Below are 26,915 nucleotides of genomic sequence, written 5' to 3'. Positions count from 1 at the left end.
AAAATAATTAAATAAATAAACAACAGGATGTAAATGTGGTGAAATCACACATCTGCGATTGCTTTTCTTATTATCTTTTTTTAAAAACACTATCGGTTGGGTTTAGGGAAGGGTTGTTCCATCAGTTAGTTGACACGCCTGGCCAAGTGTATATTGCGCCCTCTGGTGGATTTACGTGAGAAGAGGACATGCGAGTAAAATTTGGGATCATCAAAAAGTGTACATAGTGGCCTCTGGCAGATTTGCAAAAACAAAAACTGCAGCAGACATTCCTCTGGTTACATATTGTTGATGTCCCAAAAATGTAGACCTGGGTATGTATCCGCATTGAGCTTGGATTCGATAAAATACGGAATTAATGAAATTGGAATTAAATGTTTTTGTTGTTGTTGTCGTTTAAAAGTAGAGGCTTTGTTCTTTATTTTCCTATATAGCTATAAAAACATGTATTCTTCGCATTAATATTCAGAAGACCATTAAATTTAGGTGAAAATCATTAAAAAATGCTGGTGGTGGTTGGCAAAGTTTTTTTTTTAATCCTGATGGGGAAAGAGTTGGGGATAAAATTAGGTTAGCAAACAGTGAAGCCCTCCTTTAAACATAAAGTAACTTAAGGATCCTTTTTGACATCTACCTTGCTGGTCTTGAAGATACACTCGATGATGTTTTTGCTTCATTAATCACTAAGTGTGTTTTCTGTGATTGTTTTGGTTTTTTTCTGGTGATTTTATATAAAAGGCTGTTTTTATTTTATTCTAATTTAAACATAGCATGCTGTATTTCTACTGTGTTTCCCGGCGATATAAGTCATGATAGAATGAGGCAACATAATTCCATTACCAACTAGTGTGCATCATCCACTTACTCTAAGGAATTGAGCAACAATTGAGTAAATACCATTTTCACTTCTTTATTTTTGTGTGTCTAGACCGTGTGTTTCTCAACCATGTTCCTGGAAGACCACTGGCTCTGCACATTTTCTGTGTCTTCTTAACCAAACACACCTGATTCAGGTCATCCTCTCATTAGCAGAGACTGAAAGACCTGTCATAGGTGTGACGGACAAAGGAGACATCCAAAACATGCAGTGCTGGTGGTCCCCCAGGAACATGGTTGAGAAACACTGGGACCATGTTTCCTCAAACTGCAAAACTAATTTTGTTTTTTATATTTTTTGTTATACTGAGGAGGTTGATTCCACTTTGGTAACCCCTGATAAATCAAAGCCTGAGCCAAAGGAAAACGAATGAATAAATGATATAATGAACATATCAGCATGCTTGTTAAAACTGGTCGTGGTCACTGGTAAAATTAAAAATTCTGCTCTTTTTGTTTTATATGGATAGCAGTAATTCATCCTTATTTCACATAAGCAAACACAGTGGTGTGTATGTTCAAAACTGAAAACATGCATTTAGTATTTTGCATTTTCACTGTTAATGTCTACAAAAATTACATTTTAGGTCGATCAAAACATCCAATTATAGAGTGATTATCTAAAGTGGAGATCAAAACTGGGGAATAATAAATCAATGTTTACCATGTTTTTGTTACAAATTCCTCGTTCAAGTTTTTATACTGGGCTCCAGAGTTTATGGAATTTGTTAAATAAGGTTTAAATCTGCCCTTTTTCTCCTGTTTTGATCATTACATGTTTCCCCCTTTATCATATAAATAGAAAAAAATTATGAAAGGAACAAGTTGTGGCTTAATGGCCAGAACCAAAATTTTGCACATAATGTTAAAAATTTCCTTCAGAATCTACAGTAACTTACTGTAAATTAATTACAGCAAAAAAACGTATTTACATTTGCTGCACTATTTATCTTGCTGTATATGTATTTACAGACTTGCATGTGTATCTTTGCCCTAAAATATACAGTACATTTCACAATGCGACTTTAGAATACAGTAACATACAGCAAAACTGTCCTACAATAAAATATAATTCATATCACAGTTAAATACTGTGTAATTTACAAAAATTGTTAACGGTGCAAAATATATAGCACTGTTCTAGTGTGTTTTAATATATTATTATTATAAATCAGACACATTTTACCTTTAAGTTCTAATATAAAAATCTGTTAAATTTGCAGTGGAAAAAAGGCAGCTGTTAATAAGGTAAAAAAAAGGTAAATAAGGCATAAATACAGTAAAATAAGGTAAAAACAGTAAAATAGTTTTCTAGATTTTACAGTAAACTACTGTATTTTATTTGAGAGAGAAAAAACTGCATGCTTTAATTTTTTAAGCTGAATCAAATTAATCTTATGAGTCCATTGAACTATTGTTAAACTAAATAAAACTAAACAAAAAATTAAATTAATTAAATTAATTCCAGCAAAAACACCGTATTTACATTTACAGCACCATTCATCTTGCTATATATGTATTTACAGTATTGTATGTGTATAATTACTGTAAAATAGACAGTACATTTCACAATGCGACTTCAAAATACAGTAACATACTGCATAACTGTCCTACAGAAAAAAACAGTTCTTATTACAGTTGAATACTGTGTAATTTATAGACTTTTTAACTGGGCAAATAACATATAACACTGTTCTAGTGTTTATATATATATATATATATATATATATATATATATATATATATATATATATATATATATATATATATATATATATATATATATAATTATTATAAATTTTACATATTTTACCTTTAAGTTCAAATATAAAAGTCTGTAAAGCGGCAGCTGTGGTAGCCAGAATTTTACAGTTAAAAATAAAGCAAAAACAGTAAAATATTTTTTTTAATTGTACAGTAAACTGGCATATTTTATTAATTAGAGAAAAAATAGGACATAGTAATGCCAACAAAAAGACATTAAAAGTGTCATGTAGAAGTCTGGAAAAGCCAATTTACGGTTATTTACCGTATATATTGAGAAAACAGGTAACGGATTTTAACTGTAGCATATTATTGTTACGATAACCAGCGATCGTTCTCCATAGATCGCTGGTTCCCACACAATAACCATGGACTACACTTCCGCCTTTTCATGGACTACATATTCAGACATGCACTTCGCCCAGACACCCATGCTCACTCATCTAGACTGATTACACTCGTAACACCTGAGGACTATCAGAGACTGATTACATTCACTACATAAGCCACTCATTCACTCTTTCAGTTTGCAGAGTCTTGTTTATCGTAGATGACATTACAACGCGTTTTCCCTGTCTTGTTTCCCGTATTTCGACCCAGCCTTGTTTATCCTTGTTCTCCTGATTAGCCGCCTGCCTCAAGACCTATAGCCTGTTTATACGACTATGATTCTGGACTGCCTGTATATACCCATTTGTACCTGTTTTGACCATTGCTTGCCTGACCACGAATAAACCTGCATTTGGATCTTACCTCCAGTTGTGTGTGTCATCCTCCCCCGTTCGTTACAATTATATTCAGTTACCATTGAAATTAGTCATTTGTTTTTACAGTAGTGAATTTAGTGCAAGTAACTCCAAAGTAATACAAGAGTAATGCAACACATTACAAATCTAAAACAGTAATAATGTAAAACAACAGATTACTTTTAAATAACGGTAACAAGCAGTGTTTCTCAACTCTGTTCCTGAAGGCATACCAACACTACATACATTAGATGTCTCCCTTGTCTGACCCATTAAGTTCAGGTTTTGGAGTCTCTTCTAATGTTCTGATGAGATGATTCAGGTGGGTTTGATTAGGGAGAGGTTGAAAATGTGTGCTGCTGGTGTGCCTTCAGGAACAGGGTTGGGAAACACTTCTCTAATGCATTGGAAGTAACTTTGCACAACACTGAGTATGGATTACACAACTGTTATATGAAGTAAACGAAGCACTGAAATGCTTCCTTTCCAGACGTTCAGTGGAAAACAGTGAAATCGCTTGTCATGAACTAAATACATCATCCGTTATTTTTAGCATCAGTAACCGAAATCCACTGAATCTGCAGGATATGAAGGTAGGATGCATATTTTGGGTGTAACTTTTTAAAGTGAGTATTCACTGACCGTAAACATGATGTTGCATCATTTTAGTGAATCATTTTGCTTAATTTAGTCATTTCTAAAGCTCAGCAGAAGCACTTCCTCTAAAAGATGCTATAAACCTCAACCTGAGCACAAGATCGACCTCAGAGACCTTCAGCGAGAGCTCAGAATGAAGACGCTGCTGCTTTCCCTTCTCTGTAAGTGGATTTCTGCTCATTATCAGTGTGATTCAGTCTTGATCGGATGATCTGAATGGTGTGTTTCTTGTGTTTGTGCAGGTTTTCTGGTGTGGAATCAACACACTGAAGCTTTGACTGATCAACAGGTGACTTTAGGAGAGACTGTGACTTTAGCTTGTGAGTTTAAATGTAAAGCTGCTATATGGTTTGTGATAAAACCGTCAGCTCGTCCGATGATGATCATGAGGACTTTTGGAACCCAAGAGGCTGATTACTACGATGAAAAACTGCGCAGCAAATATTCAGAGGGAAGCAGAAGCCACTTAATAATCAATAATGTCAGTGCTGATGATCTGGGCGATTATTACTGTATTAAAGCAGGCTTCGCTCTAAACATCGGTGATGGCATCAGACTACACACCTCTGGTAAATTGATTATTATGTCAATATATTTATCTATTTTTGATGTCAACATTTGTTTTATAAAATCATAACTGTGTGTGTTTCTTATTATTTTCAGAAGTCTGAGGTGAAGTTCAACTGGTGTGACAGAAGAATTGAGTGAACCAGACTTTTCTTCTCCTCTTCAGAACGAAAAATATAAATTGGTGACATGCTGAGAGATTGATTATGTTTTCTGCAGATGATTAGACTTGTGTGTGTGATCTGCTTAAACATTATATGAAATAATGATTAAATAAATCATTACTTTTGAAATAAATCATTGCAATACTCATGTCTTTTTTGCATATCTAGTTTTTTATGGATCCTTGCTGAAGAATTTCAGTCATTTAAGAAGAAAATCATACTGATCAGTTCTTCTGAATTATATTTACAGCTATATAATTGACATCTGGAAAGATTCATGACAAAACAAACACACAACAACAAAAAAACAAACAGGGGAAAACTAAAAGTGAAAATAATAAGCAAAACAATAAACTATAATAACTAAATAACATTTAAAGGATGTTATCCATTCATTCATTTTCTGCTGCTTTTCCGGGGACGGGTCGTGGGGGCAGCAGTCTTAGAAGAGAACCCCAGACTTCACTCTCCCCACACACTTCCTCTAGCTTCTCCGGGGGGATCCCGAGGCGTTCCCAGGCCAGCCGAGAGACAAAGTCCCTCCACTTCTTCACCGAAGCCTCCTCCCGGTGGGACATGCTTGGAACACCTCCCTAGGTAGGCGTCCAGGAGACATCCGAAACAGATGCCCGAGCCACCTCAGCTGTCTTCTCTCGATGTGAAGGAGCAGTAGCTGGACTCCGAGCTCCTCCCGTGTGTCAGTGCTCCTCCCCCTATCCACAAGAGTGCGCCTGCCACCCTTCAAAGGAAACTCATTTCGGCCGCTTGTATGCGAGATCTTGTCCTTTCGGTCATGACCCAAAGCTCATTGCATTTTATCATATATTTGCTATTTAATTCCTTCGATACATTTGTTTACTCTGAACATTTTAAAATGTATATAGTAGTCCATGTTGTAAATGATGTATCTGTGCACTTGATTATTTAGTTAAAAATTCATTTGCCTACATAATCTTTAATCAAATACCTCGGGGAAGAGGACAAAGTGCATGAGGGGCCCGCATGACACCCAATCCAACCACAACAGCTATCAGTCCATTAGGGTGGGACCATCGGTCATTTTGGTTTATATTTTGGACGGGGCCATCAGACCTTTAGGTGGGACCAGCAATCTGTTATGAAAGTGACATCAGTCCTTTAAGGCAGGACAATCAGACCTATAGGTTGGGACCATCAGACCATTAAATGACCATCAGTCATTTAAGATGTGGCCATCAGACCATTTGGGCGAGACCAGCAATCCATTAGGGTGGTGACATCAGTCTTTTGGGGCAGGTCCAGGGGCGTCGCTAGTGGGGAGCAAAGGGGACAGAGTGCATGGGGCCCTGAAAATTTAGGGGCCTTGCAATGGCAAGCAGAAGAGCCCGTATGACACCACATCCAACCACAACTGAACTGCTATAACTCTATTAGGGCAGGACCATCAGTCATTTAGGGCCGGGCCATCAGACCTTTAGGGCGGGACCATTAGTCACATAGGACGGGCCATCAGACCTTTAGGGTGGGAACATCAGTTAATTAAGGTGGGGCTATCAGTCCATTAGGGCAGTACCATCTGTCATTTAGGGTGGGGCAATCAGACCTTTAGGGCGGGGCTATCAGTTTATTAGGGCGGGACCATCAGACTTTTAGGATGGGGCTGTTAGTCTAAGTACAGTATGCCAGTCACCAGTCTGACGCATTCGCATTTGTATGAATGGAAGTCTATGGGGATAAAAGTGCAGTGTGACCGCAGTTTTAGGGTGAGACAATCAGGCCTTTAGGGTGGGGTTATCAGTCCATTAGGGTGGGACCAACAGACCATTAGGGCAGGGACATCAGAGCTTTAGGGCGGAGCTATCAGTTTATTATGGCAGGACCATTTGACCATTAGAGTGAGAACAACAGTCATTTAGGGCGGGGCCATCAGACTTTTAGGGTGGGGCTATTAGTTAATTAGGGTGAGGCCATCAGACCCTTAGGGCAGGACTATCTGTCTATTAGGGCTGGACCATCAGACCATTAGGGCGGGACCAACAGACCATTAGGGTGGTGACTTCAGTTCTTTAGGCCAAGATCATCAGTCATTTAGGGCAGGGTCGTCAGACATATAAGGCGGGGCTATCAGTCCATTAGGGCGGAAAGATCAGACAATTAGGGTGGGACCATCAGTCATTTAGTTTTGAACTGTCAGTCAATTAGGCCAGGTCATCAGTCATTTCGGACGGGGCCATCAGACCTTTAAGGCGGGGCCATTAGTCCCTTATGGTGGGGGCCATCAGACATTTAGGACGAGATCAAAGGTCATTTAGGGCAGGGCCATCAGACATTTAGGGCGGGACCATCAGTCATTTAGGGCAGAGTTATCAGCGCATGTGTGTTTATTCAGCTCCGCCCAGCCCTTTAATGCAATCAATGATGTAAATACGAGTAAACAAGATGGTGGGAAGTTAGCAAGGTCATAAATAATTGGACTGGAGTGCAGCCTATGTCTGTAAAATTTATTTTCCCGTTCTTGTCATCATCGGGCATCTGAAAACATTCCGTCTTTGTGGACAGTATATTCCTCCTCCACAACTGAGTGCAAACTGACATTCAAATCTTCCTCCATTTTGTTAGCAATGGCCATCTTACAACATCACAATCAGTTCCCAAACAACAAAATCCTACACTGTCCTATATTTTTTTTCATTGCTATCGGTTGTCATGATAAAGTATAACTTAACTTCCATTTCACACTGATTTAAAAGTAACCAGCTTTAGGTCAGAATCATGATAATACTGTATGTTGTGGTCATATAATCTCTTCCAGTGGTCACTAGACTGTCAATGGTAAAAACACCATTCTTTGTCACAGTTAAAATTCATAGGTCAAAGCTTCAGCAACAAAAAAATCGAATACCATCAGAAGCCTATTTGAAGCAAACATCAGGCGATCTGTCCGCATGTAGGCGTTTCATATATATTATTTGGTAGTATTTGAAGATAGTTGCGTTCTGCCATTGGGTTTCGAGGAGGATCGCAGTTGCTGTTGATCTGAATGGACAAGTTTCTTCTGAGATGCTCAGGAACCATATAAGGTCTCTAAAGAATAATTAATGACAAATTACAAAGCTGGCTCTTTATGTATGACATTAATTATTATTTAAATGTTGCTCAGATTCAACATTTACAAAGGCTGTAAAAAATACAGATTCTTTATTGAAATAGAGAAAAAGATTTCTTACCCGATGGTTATTCTCATACATATGACTTGTCCTAGAAAATTTATGCTTCTTCATTAATAAACCTAAAATAAAAATAATCTCTATGAGGGAATGATGCACACAAAGAAAGCATCAATACTCAATATTCAATTCAATAGCGCTTTTCAGCATAATTATTGTTTCAAAGCAGCTTTACAGAGGTCATTAAATTACAGTCAAAATTAGACATGTTGAGGAGTTGTGTAAAAGGTTGCCACTACACTCTAAAATAAATCTTTTTCTACCCAAATGTTGGGTTGAGGCATTTGGGTAATTTTTGGGGGTTAAGTTTTGAGTCTTTTTGGGTAGTGCTATGTAACCCAAACCTGGGTTATTTGCTGGGTAATGATTGCTAAGAGTGTAAACAATGCAACCCTAGCACCACACAGACACATGAACCCATCTGTGTGTGTGTGTGTGTGTGTTTAAATGCAGTGTTTTCAATGCATTTAAATAAATTAGTTATGGCAAAGAGCTTAGAATGACCAAGAGGTGACATTCTAGTGCAAATTAGGAAACAGCCACTAGGCGGCCATTTTGGAATGAAAACTCCAACGAAACAACAGCATAATATAAGTCTGTAAAATAAACTATTAAAAGTGCTGATGATTGTAATAGTAAGTGTTGTATTTTCGTCTTTCAGCTTTAATAAGCTTTATAAATAAATAAATAAAAAACAAAGCAGCTGCTTGACATCGCGACAGCAATAGGAGCCAATGGACGGCCCATCACTTTCACTCCAAAATGGTGGAGTCCGGGGCAGTTGCAGGGCGCTGCTGTTGCAATGGAACGCTCTATTGAGTGTCTCTCTTGGTCATTCTAAGCTCTTAAGTTATGTTGTTTATCATTTGGTAATGATTTTAAAAGAAAACAAAAAATGACATCTAAAAATATATCCTACTTATTAAATCAAATTAACCTATTATTAAAGTAAAAAATTAAAAATTATTGGGTAGAAAAATACAACCCATTTGTGGGGTTAAAATTAATAACCCATTTACTTGAGGTAATTTTACCCAATTTGGGTAGTTTTACGCCTGTGTTTTTAGAGTTTATATAGACATAATTAACCTGCAGTTAGCTACTATATATGGTATAACAGAATAATGACTTTCCAAAACAGATCATATTCACATGCACTAGTAATACATGTTCAGTGTTTGTGTATTAAGTGTTTGTTGTCCTCAAAGATCTTGAATATACTCCATTCAATGTAGCAGTTCATCAACATACTGAAATAAGCCTTACGTCTCAGCAAATTACTGTTCATACAGACTTTAATACCTTGTTTATGTAATGACTTATAATAATAATAATTTTTTACATTTATGTAGCGCTTTTCAGGACATTCAAAGCACTTTACACATTGAGGGGAATCTCCTCATCCACAACTTGTGTACAGCATCCACCTGGATGTCATGAAGGCAGCCATTTTGCGCCAGACCGCACACACCAGCTGATTGGTGGAGAGAAGACAGAATGATGAAGCCAGTTATAATATAGAGATGGTTGGGAGTCCAGAATGCTGGGGTTAAATTCTGGCAACCTACTCTTTTTCAAGGGACATTGTGGGAATTTTAATGACCACAGAGTCAGGACCTTTCATTATACTGGGGCATTATAGGACCCACACAGATCACAGGTTGAAAGCCCCCTGCTGACCACTTCCGGCTGTAACCTAGCTTTCCCAAGTGGTCTCCCATCCTGTACTGACCGGCCACAGCCCTGCTTAGCTTCAGTGGGCGACCATGTGAGAGTTGCAGAGAACTAGCTGCCGAGATATTTTACATGTAACATATTATGAATACATTTTAAAACTTCAGTGTGTCATTTTTTCCACTCACCAATTATTGCAACAAACATCACAGCAACTAAACAGGCAAGAATGACCAATACAATCTGATTACTGGATAGATCTTGTGGCTCATTGTCATCTTTGGGGACTCCTGTGTTTTAAATACAAAAACAACATGCAGTTTTGTGTCACATTAAATGAAAAAATAGTATTTGTATATATAGATGAAAACATATAACGTGAAAGTCCCCTTAAATGCTTTGAAATGTGCATTTTTATGAAGAGAGGGTGAGACATGGAGACATGTGTAGCTCCTCCCCTTTTTAAAAACAGCCGATAGCGTTTTGTTTTATCACCGCTCTGCCAGTGAGAGTTAAGATCAAGCGCATCAAATGAAAAGCAAATGAGAAGTGGGCGTGGCATGTCAGATAGCGTTTGATTGGCTATGATCTGATGAGAAACTGAAGTATGAGGTGATGTGAAAAAAACTGATTCATTTAGACGGAAGTGACAAACCTTAACCAGTTAAACTCTGCTGTTATTTTGGGTTTTCCGCCTGGATTTTGCCTACCTAAATTTAAAAGCTTCCCAAATCCGCACGGAGTGGTGTAAATGCAAAAATTTGGTTTTATTTGAAAGAAAACCCTTTGAATTTTCATAAAACACTATTGAAAGTGTTTAAAATAACTGTATATGTTGTCTGTGTTATAATCAACACCTAAGAAAAGAGGCGCTTTTTGTATATATATATATATATATATATATATATATATATATATATATTTTTTATAAACTCAAATTTGAAAGTGTACCTTTTAGGTTCTGTGTGGTCTAGCTTGCTGTGATTAATTTTGGTGGTTCCTGCACATGTCCGTAATCATAGGAAAAAAGAAAAATGTCTCTACCATAATCTATGCAAAAGTTATTGTATTTCAACTGATGAGAGGTGCTGTACAAGCCACAGATACCGATCATTGTTTTCATATTTCACTATTCTTTTGTTTAATCAAACATAATTCACTGTGTTTGGACCACATCAGGCACATAAAAGGATTATTTATGCACATCACCTCAAAAACAGAGGAGATTGGCCCTGAAGCGCACAGCATAAGGTAAGAGATGACAGCTGTCTGTGCTATCTGGGGCTGATTAGTGATCATAAATGTATTGTTTTCACTTCTGCGGCATGGAAACAGCGTGATTCATTCAGCAACGGTTTGATACGTGAATATAATTCAGTAAAAAGAATGCTACAACCGTATGAGCACCGGCAAGAGCTTTCATTTGAGCTATAACTTGTACATGTGTCATATGAATAATATGAAAATGAACCAACGTAAAATACCTAGCTCGGGTATCCAAAATGCTGTGTTTTTAAGTCTGAATAACTTTTGTAAAGTAGAATAAAAACCAAAGTGATGCATATGTGCATAAAATATAGATTCTACATTTTCAAATGAAACCACTTAAATGTTAGCCCTTTAAATCTTAAAGCGAAATTCAATGACATCACGGACACGGTACCGCGGAGTTCAAAAAGATAAGCCTTACATGTTTATGTCAGTTTTATATCTTCTAAACGTGGATTTTGTCACTGTATTGGTGCGCACTAGCTTAAAGATATCCTAATAATGAACAATAGTGATACTCACGTCACATCTAAAAAAAACTTTATTTTAATGTCATGGGACCTTTAGATCCCAAACTGACAGTGAGGTTGAGGTGTACAATTAGGTATGAACTCAGGAACCATGAGAATTAAAAACGAATCTATGAGTACTGTAAACTTACTCCATTTAAGCTGAGGGAATTAGATATTTAATTGACTCATTATCTTAAACACTGAGTTCAAAACTCTTTTCAAATGAGTAGAATAAACTTGCAGTCAATTTTGCGTTACACTTATGTCATTTGATAGAGTTGACTGTTGGGTTTTACAGTGTACAAAAAACAATGAAAATCTACACTCAAAGAGTGCTGCTTGTTCAAGCTACTTATTTAAAATGAGCCGAATCAACACAACTCCTGAGATTTGTGTTCAATTTAAGTTTTGTGTTCAATTTGTAAAAACAATTTCGTTAACTTAATCAATATGTGTTGAGACAACATGAAGGAATTGTGTGGAACCCAGCATTTTTGACAGTGTAGACCTCAGTAGTATTTTGGTTAAACACTTACCAGCGGTGTGTAGTCTGATACCATCGTTGACAACTAGACTCCAACCAGGTTGTACACAGTAATATTCGCCCAAATCATCAGCACTGACATCGTTGATTATTAGGTGGCTTCTGCTTCCCTCTGAATATTTGCTGCGCAGTTTTTCATCATAATATTCAGCATCTTCAGTTCCAAAAGTCCTCATGATCATCATCGGACGAGCTGACGGTTTTATCACAAACCAAACAACAGCTTTTAATCTAAACTCACAGGCTACAGTCACAGTCTCTCCTAAAGTCACCTGTTGATCAGTCAAAGCTTCAGTGTGTTGATTCCACACCAGAAAACCTGCACATACACATGAATACACATCATTCAGATCATCTGATCACGACTGAATCACACTCAATAACACTGATAATGAGAAATCCACTTACAGAGGAGGGAAAGCAGCAGCGTCTTCATTCTGAGCTCTCGCTAAAGGTCTGTAAGGTTTGATCTTCACAGCATCTCTAATAGAGGAAGTGTTTATGCTGAACTTCAGAAAAAGTGCAAAATATCAGATGATATCATGTTCAACTCATACTGAGCTCATTAGGTTTTTTTTATTTTTTTTTTACTAAAAGTGTTGCAACATTTTGCAAATGTTATGCCCAAATATGCATACAAACATTCACTTCCTGAAAAGAAAATGTGTGCTAAAGGTCACACATTTAGTTTGTTTCTCTGAAACCCAAAAAAGCATAAGGAGAAGCGCATGAATATGTATTTTGCTTTGGAAACGGGAGTATGAAGCACTCAAAAAATGATGTTTGCAGTTTGTTCAATTTACTTATTTAAAATGAGCTGATTCCATACAAATCTTGAGTTTTTTAGGGCAACTTAATTGTTTTATGTTTAACTAAAAAGTTAACTTAATTTTAATAAAGTTGCCTCAACATAAATCCATTGTGTGGAACCCAGCATTTGTTACCGTGTGTGCGTTTGCAACATATCCTGCAGATTCAGATTTGATTTATTTATTTTCGAACATAAATTTCATACATAAAATATCACTGACAAAAAATACATTTCAACATGGTCGAAAATAGAGTGGGTTGAAGCACAAGCTTATTATTTTCCCACCCCATTACCACATACATCATTTGTCTATTACTTAAACTTATTTCTTCTTTTACTTATCTCTGCTTTTTACATGAGACATACTTTATCCGTTTGGCATCTTTGACAAATTATATGTTTGATTTCTTTTGTACCTTTACAGTTTGTAACATAGACCAAATAAATAAATACATAGTACTGCAAATAGCCATTAATTAAAATGTCATCATACCATTCTCGTTTTATTCCTTTTCAATCACCTTCATCATTATCATTATTATCCTGACATTGTTTGAGAGTCTGATCTAGACTGTTCCATAATTTCACACCACAGTTGCAGACAGACCCCAGATAGCATACGAATGTGGGCCACTTTAGGCAGTTATGTGGCACTGGTGGTCTTCCTTCTGACCAGACAAAATGAATGTGAGCCTGAAGTGGCCCACCTGTACAATGGCAAAGGGGGGCCAAAGATTCAAATTCATATATGGGCCATTTAAGGGCAAATTTTTGGCACTTATGGCAAAATATAATCTGAATGTGAGCCCAATGTGGCCCGTGTGAAAAATGATCAATTTGGCCCAAATGATGGAGGACAAATGTGGGCCACAGTTGGCATAAATTTGGCATAGTCATTTAAGGGTAATCTGGGTCTAAACCTAAAGTGGGTCACACGTGTAAGTGCAAATGAGGCCCAGTTATCTAAAGAAAAATGTGGGCCACCTTTGGCAAATATTTGGCACAGTAAGCTCTGGCTAATGCGGCTGTAAGCCTAAAGTGGCCCAGAGAAAATATTGAAAATGTGGCCCAGTTATTTTAAAACAAATGTGAGCCACTTTTGGCAAATATTCGGCACAATAAGCTTTGGCTAATGTAGCCATTAGCTTATAGTGGCCCGGAGAAGATATGGAAAATATGGCCCAGTTATCCTAAAACATATGTGGGCCACTTTTGGCGAATATTCGGCATAGTAAGCGATAGCTAACGTGGATTTGAGCCTAGAGTGACCCAGAGAAGATATGGCAAATGGGGCCCATTTATCCTAAAACAAATGTGCGCCAGTTTTGGCAAATATATGGCACAGTTAGCTCTGGCTAATGTGGCTGTAAGCCTAAAGTGGCCCAAAGGAGATATGGCAAATGTGGCCCAGTTATCTTAAAAGATATGTGGACTACATTGACTAAAGCCACCATCATGGAGAAAAGTGTTTGCTTTAGTTGGGTTCATAGCCCTGAACCTCTTCATATAAATTTTCTTTTGGGCTGCTGTAACATTTAAGAAGTTTGCTTGAAAAGTTTATTCATTACAGCAAACAGATAAAAACAAATAAATAAAAAACAAATAAATAAATAAAATTAAGTGAGGCACAACCTGTGATGAAATAATATAATTCACTGCTGATTACCAATTTTTAATCCATTATTAAAAGTAACAGGTCAGATCTGGGCCAGAATAAAAGCAAGCTGTGGCCCAGAATAGGGTCAGTTCTGGTTCATTTGGTTGAATTCTGGCTAATACGTGGTATTGCTTTGGCTTATTTGTGGACCAGATCTGACAAACAGGAGTGGACCGCCCAAGAGCCATCATTCCATTTAGTATGTGGTCCAGATAAGTGTCTAGTGTGGGCCGGATCTGGGCCAGAAGGAAAGCAAATTGTGGCCCAGAATAGGGTCAGTTCTGAGTCATTTGGTTGAATTCTGGCTGATATGGGATTTTGCAATGGCTTAATTGTGGCCCAGATCTGGCAAACAGGAGCGGACTGCCCATGTGCCATCATTCCATGCGTTTTTTTGGGCCGGATGTAAGTGTCTGGTGTGGGTTGGATTTGAGCCACATGAATTTTGCTAGCTGGGACATACACAAACCTTTTAAAGTTGTCCTTGTTTTCAACCTCCTAAAATTGAGTTCTTCTCTCAGATTATATCCCCCTTGTCTTTCTTCAAAAAACTTTTGTCTGCATTTTGGAAGTAATTTATTCTTAGATTTAAACATAAATTGTGCTTTTTAAATTTAACCAAATCATTGAACAAGTATCTTCAATTTACAAAAAAAAAAAGAATTTGTATGCTCCAAATACCCCACATTTTCTTTCAGTCTAATTACTTGTTTCGGCATTTTACATACAGATCGTAAATTAGATTGGTATGTATTCCCTTAAATTTCAATACAATAACTCATATATGGCAACATAAGTGTGTTATATAATATATATACATTGATTTACTGTCCAGGATAAATCTTGCTTTAAACACTATTGCTTTTACTCATTTTGATCTCACATTATTTATTTGTGTAAATTTCCTGTTAAAGATGGTTAAAAAAAATCTTCCAGTCACACTTGCTTTCTATGCATAACAGTTCCAAACAAAGAGATATATGAGAAACAAATACAAATTTGATTTTTATGTAAAATATAAATCTAGGGGGGAAAAAATTTACAAAGATCATATGATATTAGATCTAAACAAATCTATTTTAATAGAATTTAAATAGTAAATTACTACTGTAAAAAAGTAATGAGTTGAGTTTACTTAGAAAACCTGTGGGAACTGCTTACCGCAGAATTTTCAAGTAAATCAATACATAATTTCTGATTTGAACAAGCTACTATAACTTAGTTCAGGTAACTTTTTTATTTGTAAAGACTACCTAAAACTTGAGTACAGTCAACTCAGTATAACAAGTTCAGCTGACTTACAGGTCTAAGTTAGGCTTAATACGGATAACTCAAATAAAACAGTTCAGTTTTTTGCTAGTTCATGTTACTAGAAGAATGTGTGGAAACTGATTACCTTAAATTTCTCAAGTAACTTGTACTCACAACTCTAAGTTAATCATACACAGCCAGTGAATATGAATTATATATTTAGAATTATATAATTGTGAATTTATGCCTTTATGTTTACAAATATTGTGATAATTATACTGTATAAGAGTCATTATTTCAGTATATTAAGGCTAACACATAATTCAGGTTATTTGAAGCAAACACAACGGTATAGAAAGCTAGTTTGAACTTTTAATGTAGCCAAAATTGATAAAACATGGTCATAAAATCGTCAAACCGCCCCATTCACATGCTTAATGATTTTTAAAATGCCTCAAGGCACGGAGAAGGACTCTTCATTTGCCTGTTTGTTCCACCTTGTAATGTAAAAGTCGCGCTACTTCCGCTTTGAATGTCAAATATGGCCACGTCCAGACTGGAGATTAATTTCGTCAGATTATTGTCGCGCTGTGAATCGCTGGCTTCAGAGAAAAGAGCCGAGACAGAATGGAGACTAGAAAAGGTAATAATATATGTTTTAAAAAGCTTTATATTCCGACTGTAAAATATTCTGCATGAAAACAACACAGCAATAATACCAACGCCATGTCTAATGTGGATTACGTGTCAAAACAAGGCACGTATTATTGCATTCAAATCAATTATCTCTTTTTAAATTAATCATTTTTACTCCGCTTTTTGTTTCTTCACTTAGGACGGTATTTAAAAATGTCTATAGAAGGCAAGACACTGCAGGTGGATAGGGGTAAAACATTATTAATAATAAGTATCACCATACTTCAACAGCTGATTGATTAACTTACATCAACAAATTTATACATTTTTACAGACATTTTCAATAATGTTATGTTTGAATTCGCTCTAATCTGCATATATATGTAGAACAAAAATCTGCACCTTACTTGGATGAATATTTGGGTTTCACTACACTGTAAAAACTGATTAAAAGCAAGTAAACCAATGGCCTTAAAAGAAATAAGTTGACCTTACACTTTACTTAAAAATAAAGTAGCTAAACCCGTTGTAAATGTTAAGTTGACTTAACCTAATTTTTCATAATTATGCAGATTTTACTCACTTTTTAAAATGAAGTCAGCTAATCACTTTTACAGTGTACTTGATCACTCCATATTTTAGAAAACACTGCAAACAGACAGAAAATAAAATTCCTTTTTACAATTTTACAGATTTTTAAATAATGTTGTTTAAACTGCACTAATTTGCATATTTATCTAGCCAAAAATCTTACTTTGGATAAATTTGGGGTTTTAAAAAAGTGATTAGTTACTTAAAACGAGTAAACCAATGGCCTTAAACAAAACAAGTTGAAAATACTGCAAACAGACGGAAAATTAAATACTTTTTATATTTTTAAAATAATTTTCTGTTTAAATCTGCATTAATTTGCATACTTATATAGCCAAAAATCTTACATGGGATAAGTCTTGGGTTTCTCTACAGTTTAAAAAGTATTTAGTTTACTTTAGGCAAGTAAACCAACTGCCTTAAACAAAACAAGTTCACTTTACTTAAAAATAAAATGACTAAACCTGTCGTAACTTGTAAATTTTAAATTGACTTAACTTAATTTTTTAGAATTATGCAAATTTTACTCCCTGTTTTAAAATGAAGTCAGCTAATCACTTTTACAGTGTATTTGATCACCATATATTTTTAAAAAAGTTCTGCAGACAGACTGAAAATTAAAAACTTTTTTACATTTTTAATAATGTGTTTAAATTTGCACTAATTTTCATATTTATCTAGCCAAAAATCTTACTTTGGATGAATTTTGGGTTTCTCTACAGTTTAAAAAGTGATTAGTTACTTAAAGCGAGTAAACAAACTGCCTTAATAGATGCAAGTTGAGTTTACTTAAAAATAAAATAACTAAATCTGTCGTAACTTTTAAATGTTAAGTTGACTTAACCATTTTTTTTAGAATTATGCAGATTTTACTAAATTTTTTAACATAGTCAACTAATGACTTTTACAGTGTACTTTATCACTCCATAGTTTAGAAAATACTGCAAACAGATCAAAAATGTTACACTTTTAAAAAATTTTAAACCAATTTTTATCAAAGTTCTGTTTAAATCTGCATTAATTTGCATATTTATCTAGCCAAAAATCTTACTTTGGATAAATCTTGGGTTTCTCTACAGTTTAAAAGTGTTTAGTTACTTAATGCGAGTAAACCAATGGTCTTAAAAGAAACAAATTGACTTAAAAATAAAGTAACTAAACTCGTTGTAAATGTTAGGTTGACTTACTTTTTCATAATTATGCAGATTTTAGTCACTTTTTTTAAAATGAAGTAAAAAAAATCACTTTTTATAGTGTACTTGATCACTCCATAGTTCAGAAAAAAATGCAAACAGAAAATTAAATACTTTTTTACATTTTTGTAAATATTTGAAGTGTGTTGTAGGTTAGTGCTGCAGAAGTGGAGATTTATTTTGAGAAATAAGCTTTATTGAGGTAAAGTTGGTTTTATTTTTGCACATTCTGACATTCACTATGTTAATATAATTTAAAATTCTAAATAGTAAAATCACATTACCAGCCGATAACGATCAAAAATCATCGACATTGTTCACAATTAATTAAATAGTGCTAATGTTGTTTTGAAGTCAATTTCAGACTGAATATTCAAATTATCATGTCACAAATTGTCACCTTTAAAAAATGAATGAATGTGCGAATATACAACCAACTTTACCCCAATATAAACCTTTACAAAATATCTGTTGTAATTGAAATCTAAAGACACAAATTGATAAAGTGAAGAAAAAGAAACACTTAAATGTGTTTTTCGGATGTTTTCTTTACATATGATTGAAAAAAAAAACCCACAGAAATCTCAATTGACTTTGATTTGAAAAAAAACTGTATGTTTTGTTTTGTTTTTGTCTTTTCAAGTATGTCGGTGCTCTCGAGGAGATGTTTGTCGCCCTCAAAAAAAGTCCCAGGTAATTTTGAGCCATAATGTATTACAAAAAATACATATATTGGGTGAAAACGCCTCAATGTATCAATATTAGCTTGAAAGCTAAAAACAGCTAGCTTAGCAATGTTTCTACAGCAGTTATGAAATGTCTCGTTTGATATGAACTACCACAGACATTGACTTTTATAATAATAATTCATCATTTATTCGTGATGTCTTCCCTCAGCAAACCCACACCGGAAACGCTGACAGACTACAACCGTAAAGTGGATTTCCTCAAGGGGCTTTTAGAGGCAGAGAAACTGGTCTGTTTTTATGTTTGGTTTTTTGGGTTTCCACATATTGATGGAAGCAACTTTTCTTCCTGTGATTTTAACTGTTGATGTTTTGTTTCTGTTTTGTAGCCGTCTCCAGCTGAGAAGTCTTTAGCCAATCAGTTTCTGGCTCCCGGACGAACGCCGACGATCTCCAGTGAGAGAACGCCAGCCAGCAAAACAGTCCACATTCAGAGCAAAGCCAGATGTGCTGGAGAGATGCGGAAAGAGTTGATGAGCAGCGTACGAGAGCTTGATTTCTTTACTATAAATCTGCTTCATTTGGATTTGTTTTATTTATTTTTTTGTTTAAGTTGATTTGTTTTATTTAAAGACTAGATCACTGGTGTAAAATGCAGCTCCTGGAGGGCCGCTGCTCTGCACAGTTTAGTTCCAACCCTGCTTAACAAACTTGTGCCACGGTCACAGTTGAGTTTGTGCTTACAAAATTCTGTAGTACGGCGCTGCGAAAAGGAGTGGAATTAAACAAGATGATTAGACATTTACGAAATCAAGCGATTGGTCCATATTTACGTTTCTATCCAGAGAGGTCATGTTTTAATCATTGATTGGTCTCACGCAATTACGTGATGGGATTTTCGCAGGTCAAAGTTCAACAAGCTTGAACTTTACAACGCAGCGAACTACGAAACTTGTCGCAGGTGCTTGCGTTTCCGTTCTGACGCATTCGGGTGAGTATGACTGAAAATCTATGGGGTGAAAAGTCCAGTGTGACCACGGCTTTACCTGTAGGTTTCAAGCAAGCAGTCAATTAGTTTGATCAGGTGTGTTTAATTAAACTGTGCAGAGCTGCAGTCCTCCAGGAACTGGATTTGATACCTGTGGACTAGATAAAGATCCTTCTAATGTTGTGTTAAAGATCAGCACTATTGTATTAATTCAAATTCTATTTAGTTTTCATTTATTTATTATTTAACTTGAATTCGTTTTTTTATTTTAAGATTTTCTTTTCTTTGTTTAGTCAGTTTTTGTGGTAATTATAAAATTAGTAGCTAAAATAAAATAGTCTTGGAAAAGTCTTGGTATTTTCTATTTAAATTATGTATTACTATATTTTTTATATTTGTATAACATAAATAATATAATATAATATAATATAATATAATATAATATAATAATATAGTGCTTCACAAGCCTAAACAAATGTTAAAAACTTAAAGTTTGTGTATTCAAATATAGAAAGAGATAAGCAAAAATAATATAATAATATATTAAAATATACTTAATTTTAATTTTAGATAAATTATCTGCAAAGAATTTTGTGCATATGTGTTTTTGAAATGTAACTTTTTCTCTATATTTATATATTTATTTATATAATTTTTATTAATTGTATTTTAGTTTTTTCAGTTTTTAGAGATTTTAATAACAAAATAAACATGAGAACTAGGAATGAAACAAAAAATATTTTCACTTTATGTATTTCAGTTAACAGCAAAAGTTTTATATTGAATTCTTTTGGTATATTAATTAATAAAATGTTATCTTTAAGCATAAAACTATCAACAATAGTATTGTTATTGTAGTAAAAATAAAACTATTATATTCTTACTGTTTATATGTATATGTGTGTGTTACAGACACAAATTATTGAGATATTTTTAAATGTAATTTATACTCATTAATTATTCATTTTCTTTTCGGTTTAGTCCCTTTATTAATCTGGGGTCGCCACAGCAGAATGAACCGCCAACTTATCCAGCATATGTTTTACGCTGCTGATGCCCTTCCAGCTGCAACCCAGCTGCTGGATAAGTTGGCGGTTCATTCCGCTATGGTGACCCCAGATTAGTAAAGGGACTAAACCGAAAAGAAAATGAATGAATGAATAATTTATATTTAAGCAGTAATTAAGACAGTTTTTAGTAATAATGTAATGCATTTTTCTTTTTTTAACATTTACTTTTTAAAATATCTTATTTTTTAAATCATATTATTATTATTATTATTATTTCCTTTTTAAATTGTATTAATATTAATAATAATAATGCATATTATTTAAAGGCGCCTTTCATATTATATGTTTATGTTTCCGTATTAGTCATTTTAGTACATTAGGTACATGTGAAACATTTAGATTTACATTTTCAGGTTTAATTTATTTTTACTTTGAGTAACTAAACCATCATCTTCATAACATCATTCATATATAATATTAATTGTAAAAATATATATATTTAGTACTAACCCTTCTATCTTTGTCTTAATAACAGGGTGTGTCAAATTCCGGTAAGCTGTGTCTTGTATTTTAACAAACTCAACATATTTCAGAAACTGATTGACACCTTGATCAATTATCGTCTTTATTCTTCACTTTCAGCTTTACTAGAGAACGACCTCCGACACAGGAAGTAGGTTTCACTTTCTTCAGTTCTCCGTCGAATGAGCTGCTGTTACTGGTTTCTACATCATTCCTGTTTCTCCTCTGTTTTTCAGAAGTCTTCCAGTAGACGAGCGTCAGTCGGCAGCAGAACTGGACCAAATCCTGCAGCATCATCACAACCTGCAGGAGAAACTGGCCGATGACATGCTGAATCTCGCGCGCAACCTCAAGAACAACACACTCGCCGCTCAGAACATCATCAAGCAGGACAACCAGGTGCTGTTTCTTTCTGAAAAAAAGATTTGGAGATGTATAAAATAATTGCATCTACTCACAGCAAATGATGTGGCACATTATAAAAGTGTGCATGTTTTAATTACGACATGCGTCTAGACTTCTCTTTTGTGTTTTTTGGTTCTGTTATAAGAGTAATATTTCAAGATATTTATTTTCATTGCATTTTAAATACAAATGAACACTAATCTCAAATTAATTATTGTCATATATATATATATATATATATATATATATATATACACACACACACACACACACACACACACACACACACAGTTGAAGTCAGAATTATTAAACCTCTTTGATTTATATTCATATTTGCCAAATGATGTTTAACAGAGCAAGGAAATTTTCACAGTATGTCTGATAATATTTTTTCTTCTGGAGAAAGTCTCATTTGTTTTATTTCAGCTAGAATAAAAGCAGTTTTTAATTTTTTTAACATCATTTTAAGGACAAAATTATTAGCCCATTTAAGCTATTGTTTTCGATAATTTACAGAGCAAACTATCGTTAAACAATAACTTGCCTAATTCCCCTAACCTGCCTAGTTAACCTAATTAACCTAGTTAAGCCTTTTAATGTCACTTTAAGCTGTATAGAAGTGTTTTGAAAAATATCTAGTCAAATATTATTTACCGTCTTTATGACAAAGATAAAATAAATCAGTTATTAGAAATGAGTTATTACAACTATTATGTTTAGAAATGTGTTTTAAAAATCTGCTCTTTGTTAAACAGAAATTGGGGAAAAATAAACTGGGGGGGGGGGGTTGTGGCTAATAATTCTGACTTCAGCTGTATATATAATATTACTAGTATTATTAATAATAAATATAAAATATATAAAATAAGCTTATAATAATAAAAATAATAAAATAACAGTATTTAATATTACTATTGTTATTATCATTAATCAGTTGGATGTATTATATTTAATATATTTAATAGAATAATTGTATAATGTGATTGTACCATTACTACCATATAATATAAATTCTTTATTTGTTTATTAGTTTTTGAGAGAAATTTACCACAATAAGCATTAACAGTATGTAGATGCTCAAAGTTAATATAATTAATCATATTGACCAGCTTTTTGCATACTTTATTTGGTGTATTTCTAAAGTGTATATAGTAATTATACTTATAACTGTTGTTATTGTTACTAATTTATTGAAAATTAGATGATATTAGGTTAGAAACTGTTTTTGTATATATAAAAGTGCATGTGTTCATTAGTTTTTAGTGGAATGTAAGCTGCATAAAGAGTACGTTTTTGAATGGCTGGTTTACTTGAGACCACTAGAGGGCAGCAATATGCTAGTGTTTACACTTGCAGATCTTTCAAGTGTCCTCCTGTGGTTTGTTTACATACTTCAAATCCATATCGAAACCAATGTCAGTTTTAATCACTTTATTAGCATATTATGTTAATAAATTGGCTATATTCATAATGTTTTTGTCTAATATATTGGCCTGTTTTAATTTCTTTCTGTTGTTTATGATTTTTGATTCTCTCTGCTTTGCAGACCCTCACACAGTCCATGCGTCAGGCGGACGTGAACTTCGAGAAGCTGAAAACCGAGTCCGAGCGACTGGAGCAACACGCCAAAAAATCCGTCAACTGGTTCCTGTGGCTGATGCTAATAGTTGTTTCTTTCACCTTCATCAGCATGATCCTGTTTATAAGACTGTTCCCGCGGCTCAGATGATGCTAATCCAGTTTAGCAAAACAGCTAGGTTTTATTTATCTATAACAAAAGGTTTACATATATAGACTCCAGCCAAAAGTTATAGAAATGTATGATTGACGGCCTCAGTCATTCCCGCGGAAAATCTACATTACCTGCATGCCATTGTGATGTCATAACGAATTCGCGCCGAATCCCTACTGTCAATAAAGTGATGAGGGAATCCCTTCTTTTGTTCGACCATGTTGATGATGCTCGTTAATAACGGTAAGTTATTGTTATTCCATAACCGCAAACTATTCGTCAACCATTTAATAAACGACTTATCTAACAATAAACGCTGTTAAAATTAAGTTTCAAGTAAACCATGTCTTTTTAAAGACGAGCTTAAATTAAATTACCTCATGAAAATTCTGTTTAATGTAGCCAAATAAAACACTACATATGAGATGCTTAACATGACTTAACGTTTAATTCCGCTTTTTTATGACCTCAGTCAATTGATCCACGTACTGTACTGTACGATGGCTATAAAAATGCACCGAGCTGATTTAAAGTCCGGTCGGCTTGTATCGGTTCAGTGAGGAAATGTTCTGGCAAACAGCAGGAAGTTATTTTGCTTGTCGGACGCACACATGGAGACTGTCTTCTCCACCCAGAGAGTAAATGGCCCGTATTTAGCTGAAGGTTTATTTCTGCGTGTTCTCTTATGGTGGATGAAGTGTTAAGTATTGCTCAGATATGGTGTTTGTGCTACTATTGATGGATGTTAATGTTTGTCTCAAGCGTCCCGTCATTGATTGTTCGTCATGTACTGTTTGCTTTAATTGATTCACATGAGAACAGGCGACACATTGTTTTTTTTTTTTTTGTTTGGTTTTTTTTGTCTTCAATGTGTTCAAATGTAGTGAGACTGAAAAATAGAGACGTGTGTATTGTTTTAATAAAATTATTTGCAGTCAACCATATGGTGTTTAGCTGTTTTTAATCATTTTGACAAATGTGACTGGGTGGGTTACGTTTGCTTATGGGTTTTTATATAGCTACAGTTGAAGTTAGAATTATTATTAAAATTTTTTTTTCTTTTTTTAATATTTCCCAAATGATGTTTAACAGAGAAAGGACATTTTCACAGTGTGTCTGAAAATATTTTTGTCTTCTGGAGAAAGTCTTATTTGTTAATTTCGGCTAGAATAAAAGCAGTTTTGATTTTTTAAAAACTATTTTAATGTCAAAATTATTAATGTTAACCCCATATATTATTTCAAAAGTCTACAGAACAAACTATCAATAAAACAAACCATCATACAATAATTTGCCTAATTACCCTAACCTATCCTACCCTAAAATAATTCAGGGGGACTAATAATTCTGACTTCAGCCGTATATAGAAAAGAAGGTTTTATATGTTAAGACTAAACATTTTGTATCTATCATTAATTCTATTTTAAGAGCTCCCATCATGCAAAATCAACTTGTTTGAAGCTGGTTGGTTGTAAATGTGTGTACAGAGTATCCGCAGGTCTTAAAATGTCTTACATCTCAAAACTAAATTTTTGGTCTTAAAAAGTCTTCAATCTACTGAAATGTTGTGTTGTAAGTCCTAAATCTTTTTCAACAGATTTTGATTTTCCTGTTATTTTTTCTTTATTTTAATATTATTGTAGACAGAAGTAATTTACAGCTTTGTTTTGTTCTATTCTTGGTAAGGGTTATAGGGTTTGTAAATGGATATATTTGAAGACTAATAAAAACAAATTTATTTGTTCAACAAATATAAAAAATAAATAAATAAAAAATAAAAACTAATAATAATAATTTTTTAAATATTTTCACTACATTTGAAATATTTTTTTTAAAAATTGAATAAAGCTAAAATAATTGTATCATTAAATGTGTTGAAATGTAATAATTTTTGATGGGGCAAGTGAAAATATTTTTAACTGGCATATGCGGAAAAAAATAAATCCTTAGCATTTAGCCCTGTACCGTATCAGTCTAAAATTTCATTCATAATAATGTTAAAATGTCTTGAGTCTTAAATCTACTGAAATGTTGTGTTGTAGGTTTTAAATCTTTTTTTCTTAAATTTTTTCTCTCTCTATTTTATTATTATTGTAGACTGACGTAATTGACAGCTTTGTTTTGTTCTATTCTTTGTAAGGATTATAGGGTTTGTGAATGGATATATCTGAATATTAGTAAAAAAAAAAAAAATCTAAAAATATTATTGAAAAAACTAAATTATCATTGTATCTTTAAATGTATTACATTTGAATAATTTTTAATAGGTCAGGTGAAAATATTTTCTAACTTGGATATTCAACAGCGTTCAGCCCAGTATAAGTCTAAAATTTCATTCATAATGGTCTTAAAAATGTCTTAAAGTCTTAGTAAAACCTACAGAAACCCTGGTATAGTGTGTCCACAGTCACTGGAGGGATATAAACACAACCAGTCTATTTCTTTTTTTTCCATTTCGTGATGTTAAAATAGAATACAAGTCCCAGCTATTTTGAAGCCCACTGCACTGTGAAGTAGCAGTGCAGTTTTTCCTGCCACCGATATTCATTGACAGGCTTATATTTGCATGTCTCAGTCTACAAGACAGGATTTGCAAAGAAACTGGGTTTCAAAGATCTGTTCCAACTCTGTGATTCAACTGCACTTCAAAAAGCAGTAAGTGCTACACTTTGTATTTTTTTAAATAGCAATTTGAACTACACTGTTTGAGTTACATAATTTATTACTGCTGGAATCTCCACAGCTGCATTCTACAGACCAGTGTCTCCAACCTTAAGGGTCAATGCGGACTGGTCAGCTCTTGACAATTTAATGGCAATGATGACAAGCTGACAAAACATTGCTGCCACTCTGATACAAGTTGGAGATGTGCATATTCCATAAGTAAAATAAAGCTGATCGGTCAGTTCTTGTCACAATGCGCTTGTGGTATTCTGTAGATGTTTTCAAATGGGTGCATCTGGAAGCCATCTCCAGCAGTCGATCTTCTTGCACAGACATGCTGGATTCATGTGATTCGTTGACAAATGGGTTGGGGATTCTATTCCTTGGCAGTTCGTAGGTCCTTCACTGGGCCTTTCCCCTTCCCAAATAAACTTTCCAAAGACGACTATTTCTTACTCATTTAGCTGCTTGTGGGTGACGGAAATGCAACCAAGAGCATACAGTCATTTTTTAAAATAAAGATTTTTCAAAATTAAAGATTGTTCAGAACCAGAAATTAAGTAAAATGAAAATAGTTAATAATTTCTTGTGTGGTCCGGTACTGGTCTGCATCCTGGGGGTTGGGGACCACTTGTACAGACAACTGTAAACGAGGATGCTTCAATCACATAACAGGAGTCCCGGTTTGTGGGTGTTAAATTGGGTTGATTTGTACAGCAGCTTTGCTATAAAGGATCTCTGTGCAGCACCATATTTACTCGTTTGGTGGGCATCCTGTCACATTTGCAAT

At 34.4% G+C, this 26,915-nt stretch overlaps 2 protein-coding genes across 2 annotated transcripts; one reads left to right on the top strand and one right to left on the bottom strand.

Moving 5' to 3' along the window:
- Positions 1 to 7,239: 7,239 nt before the first annotated feature.
- LOC100148254 (uncharacterized) lies at positions 7,240 to 12,439 on the bottom strand. The gene is made up of 5 exons (XM_005174009.5): positions 12,388 to 12,439; positions 11,972 to 12,298; positions 9,843 to 9,944; positions 7,981 to 8,042; positions 7,240 to 7,837 (listed from the first exon to the last, which is right to left on the bottom strand). The coding sequence occupies exons 1-5, from the start codon at positions 12,413 to 12,415 to the stop codon at positions 7,682 to 7,684; spliced, it is 675 nt and encodes a 224-aa protein (XP_005174066.1). The 5' UTR covers positions 12,416 to 12,439; the 3' UTR covers positions 7,240 to 7,681.
- Positions 12,440 to 16,171: 3,732 nt separating this feature from the next.
- Positions 16,172 to 24,400, top strand: use1 (unconventional SNARE in the ER 1 homolog (S. cerevisiae)). The gene is made up of 8 exons (NM_200324.2): positions 16,172 to 16,341; positions 18,762 to 18,811; positions 19,016 to 19,094; positions 19,194 to 19,346; positions 21,338 to 21,353; positions 21,445 to 21,475; positions 21,561 to 21,723; positions 23,276 to 24,400. Exons 1-8 carry the CDS (start codon positions 16,240 to 16,242, stop codon positions 23,456 to 23,458), a joined length of 777 nt encoding a protein of 258 aa, NP_956618.1. The 5' UTR covers positions 16,172 to 16,239; the 3' UTR covers positions 23,459 to 24,400.
- Positions 24,401 to 26,915: the final 2,515 nt, after the last annotated feature.

The sequence above is a fragment of the Danio rerio genome, chromosome 22, assembly GCF_049306965.1.
Source record: "Danio rerio strain Tuebingen ecotype United States chromosome 22, GRCz12tu, whole genome shotgun sequence".
Taxonomy (NCBI): Eukaryota; Metazoa; Chordata; class Actinopteri; order Cypriniformes; family Danionidae; genus Danio; species Danio rerio.
Note: the sequence above shows the minus strand (reverse complement) of the source record. Positions and strands in the feature narration are given on the sequence as shown.

Excerpts from the sequence above, each read along its gene's own strand:
- LOC100148254 (XM_005174009.5), bottom strand. The coding sequence starts at position 12,415 with ATGAAGACGCTGCTGCTTTCCCTCCTCT. Across the intron at positions 12,299-12,387 it reads GCTGCTGCTTTCCCTCCTCT|GTTTTCTGGTGTGGAATCAA; the intron begins GTAAGTGGATTT and ends GTGTATGTGCAG. Across the intron at positions 9,945-11,971 it reads TATCAGACTACACACCGCTG|GAGTCCCCAAAGATGACAAT; the intron begins GTAAGTGTTTAA and ends TTTAAAACACAG.
- use1 (NM_200324.2), top strand. The coding sequence starts at position 16,240 with ATGGCCACGTCCAGACTGGAGATTAATTTCGTCAGATTATTGTCGCGC. Across the intron at positions 16,342-18,761 it reads CAGAATGGAGACTAGAAAAG|TATGTCGGTGCTCTCGAGGA; the intron begins GTAATAATATAT and ends TGTCTTTTCAAG. Across the intron at positions 21,724-23,275 it reads TCATCAAGCAGGACAACCAG|ACCCTCACACAGTCCATGCG; the intron begins GTGCTGTTTCTT and ends TCTGCTTTGCAG.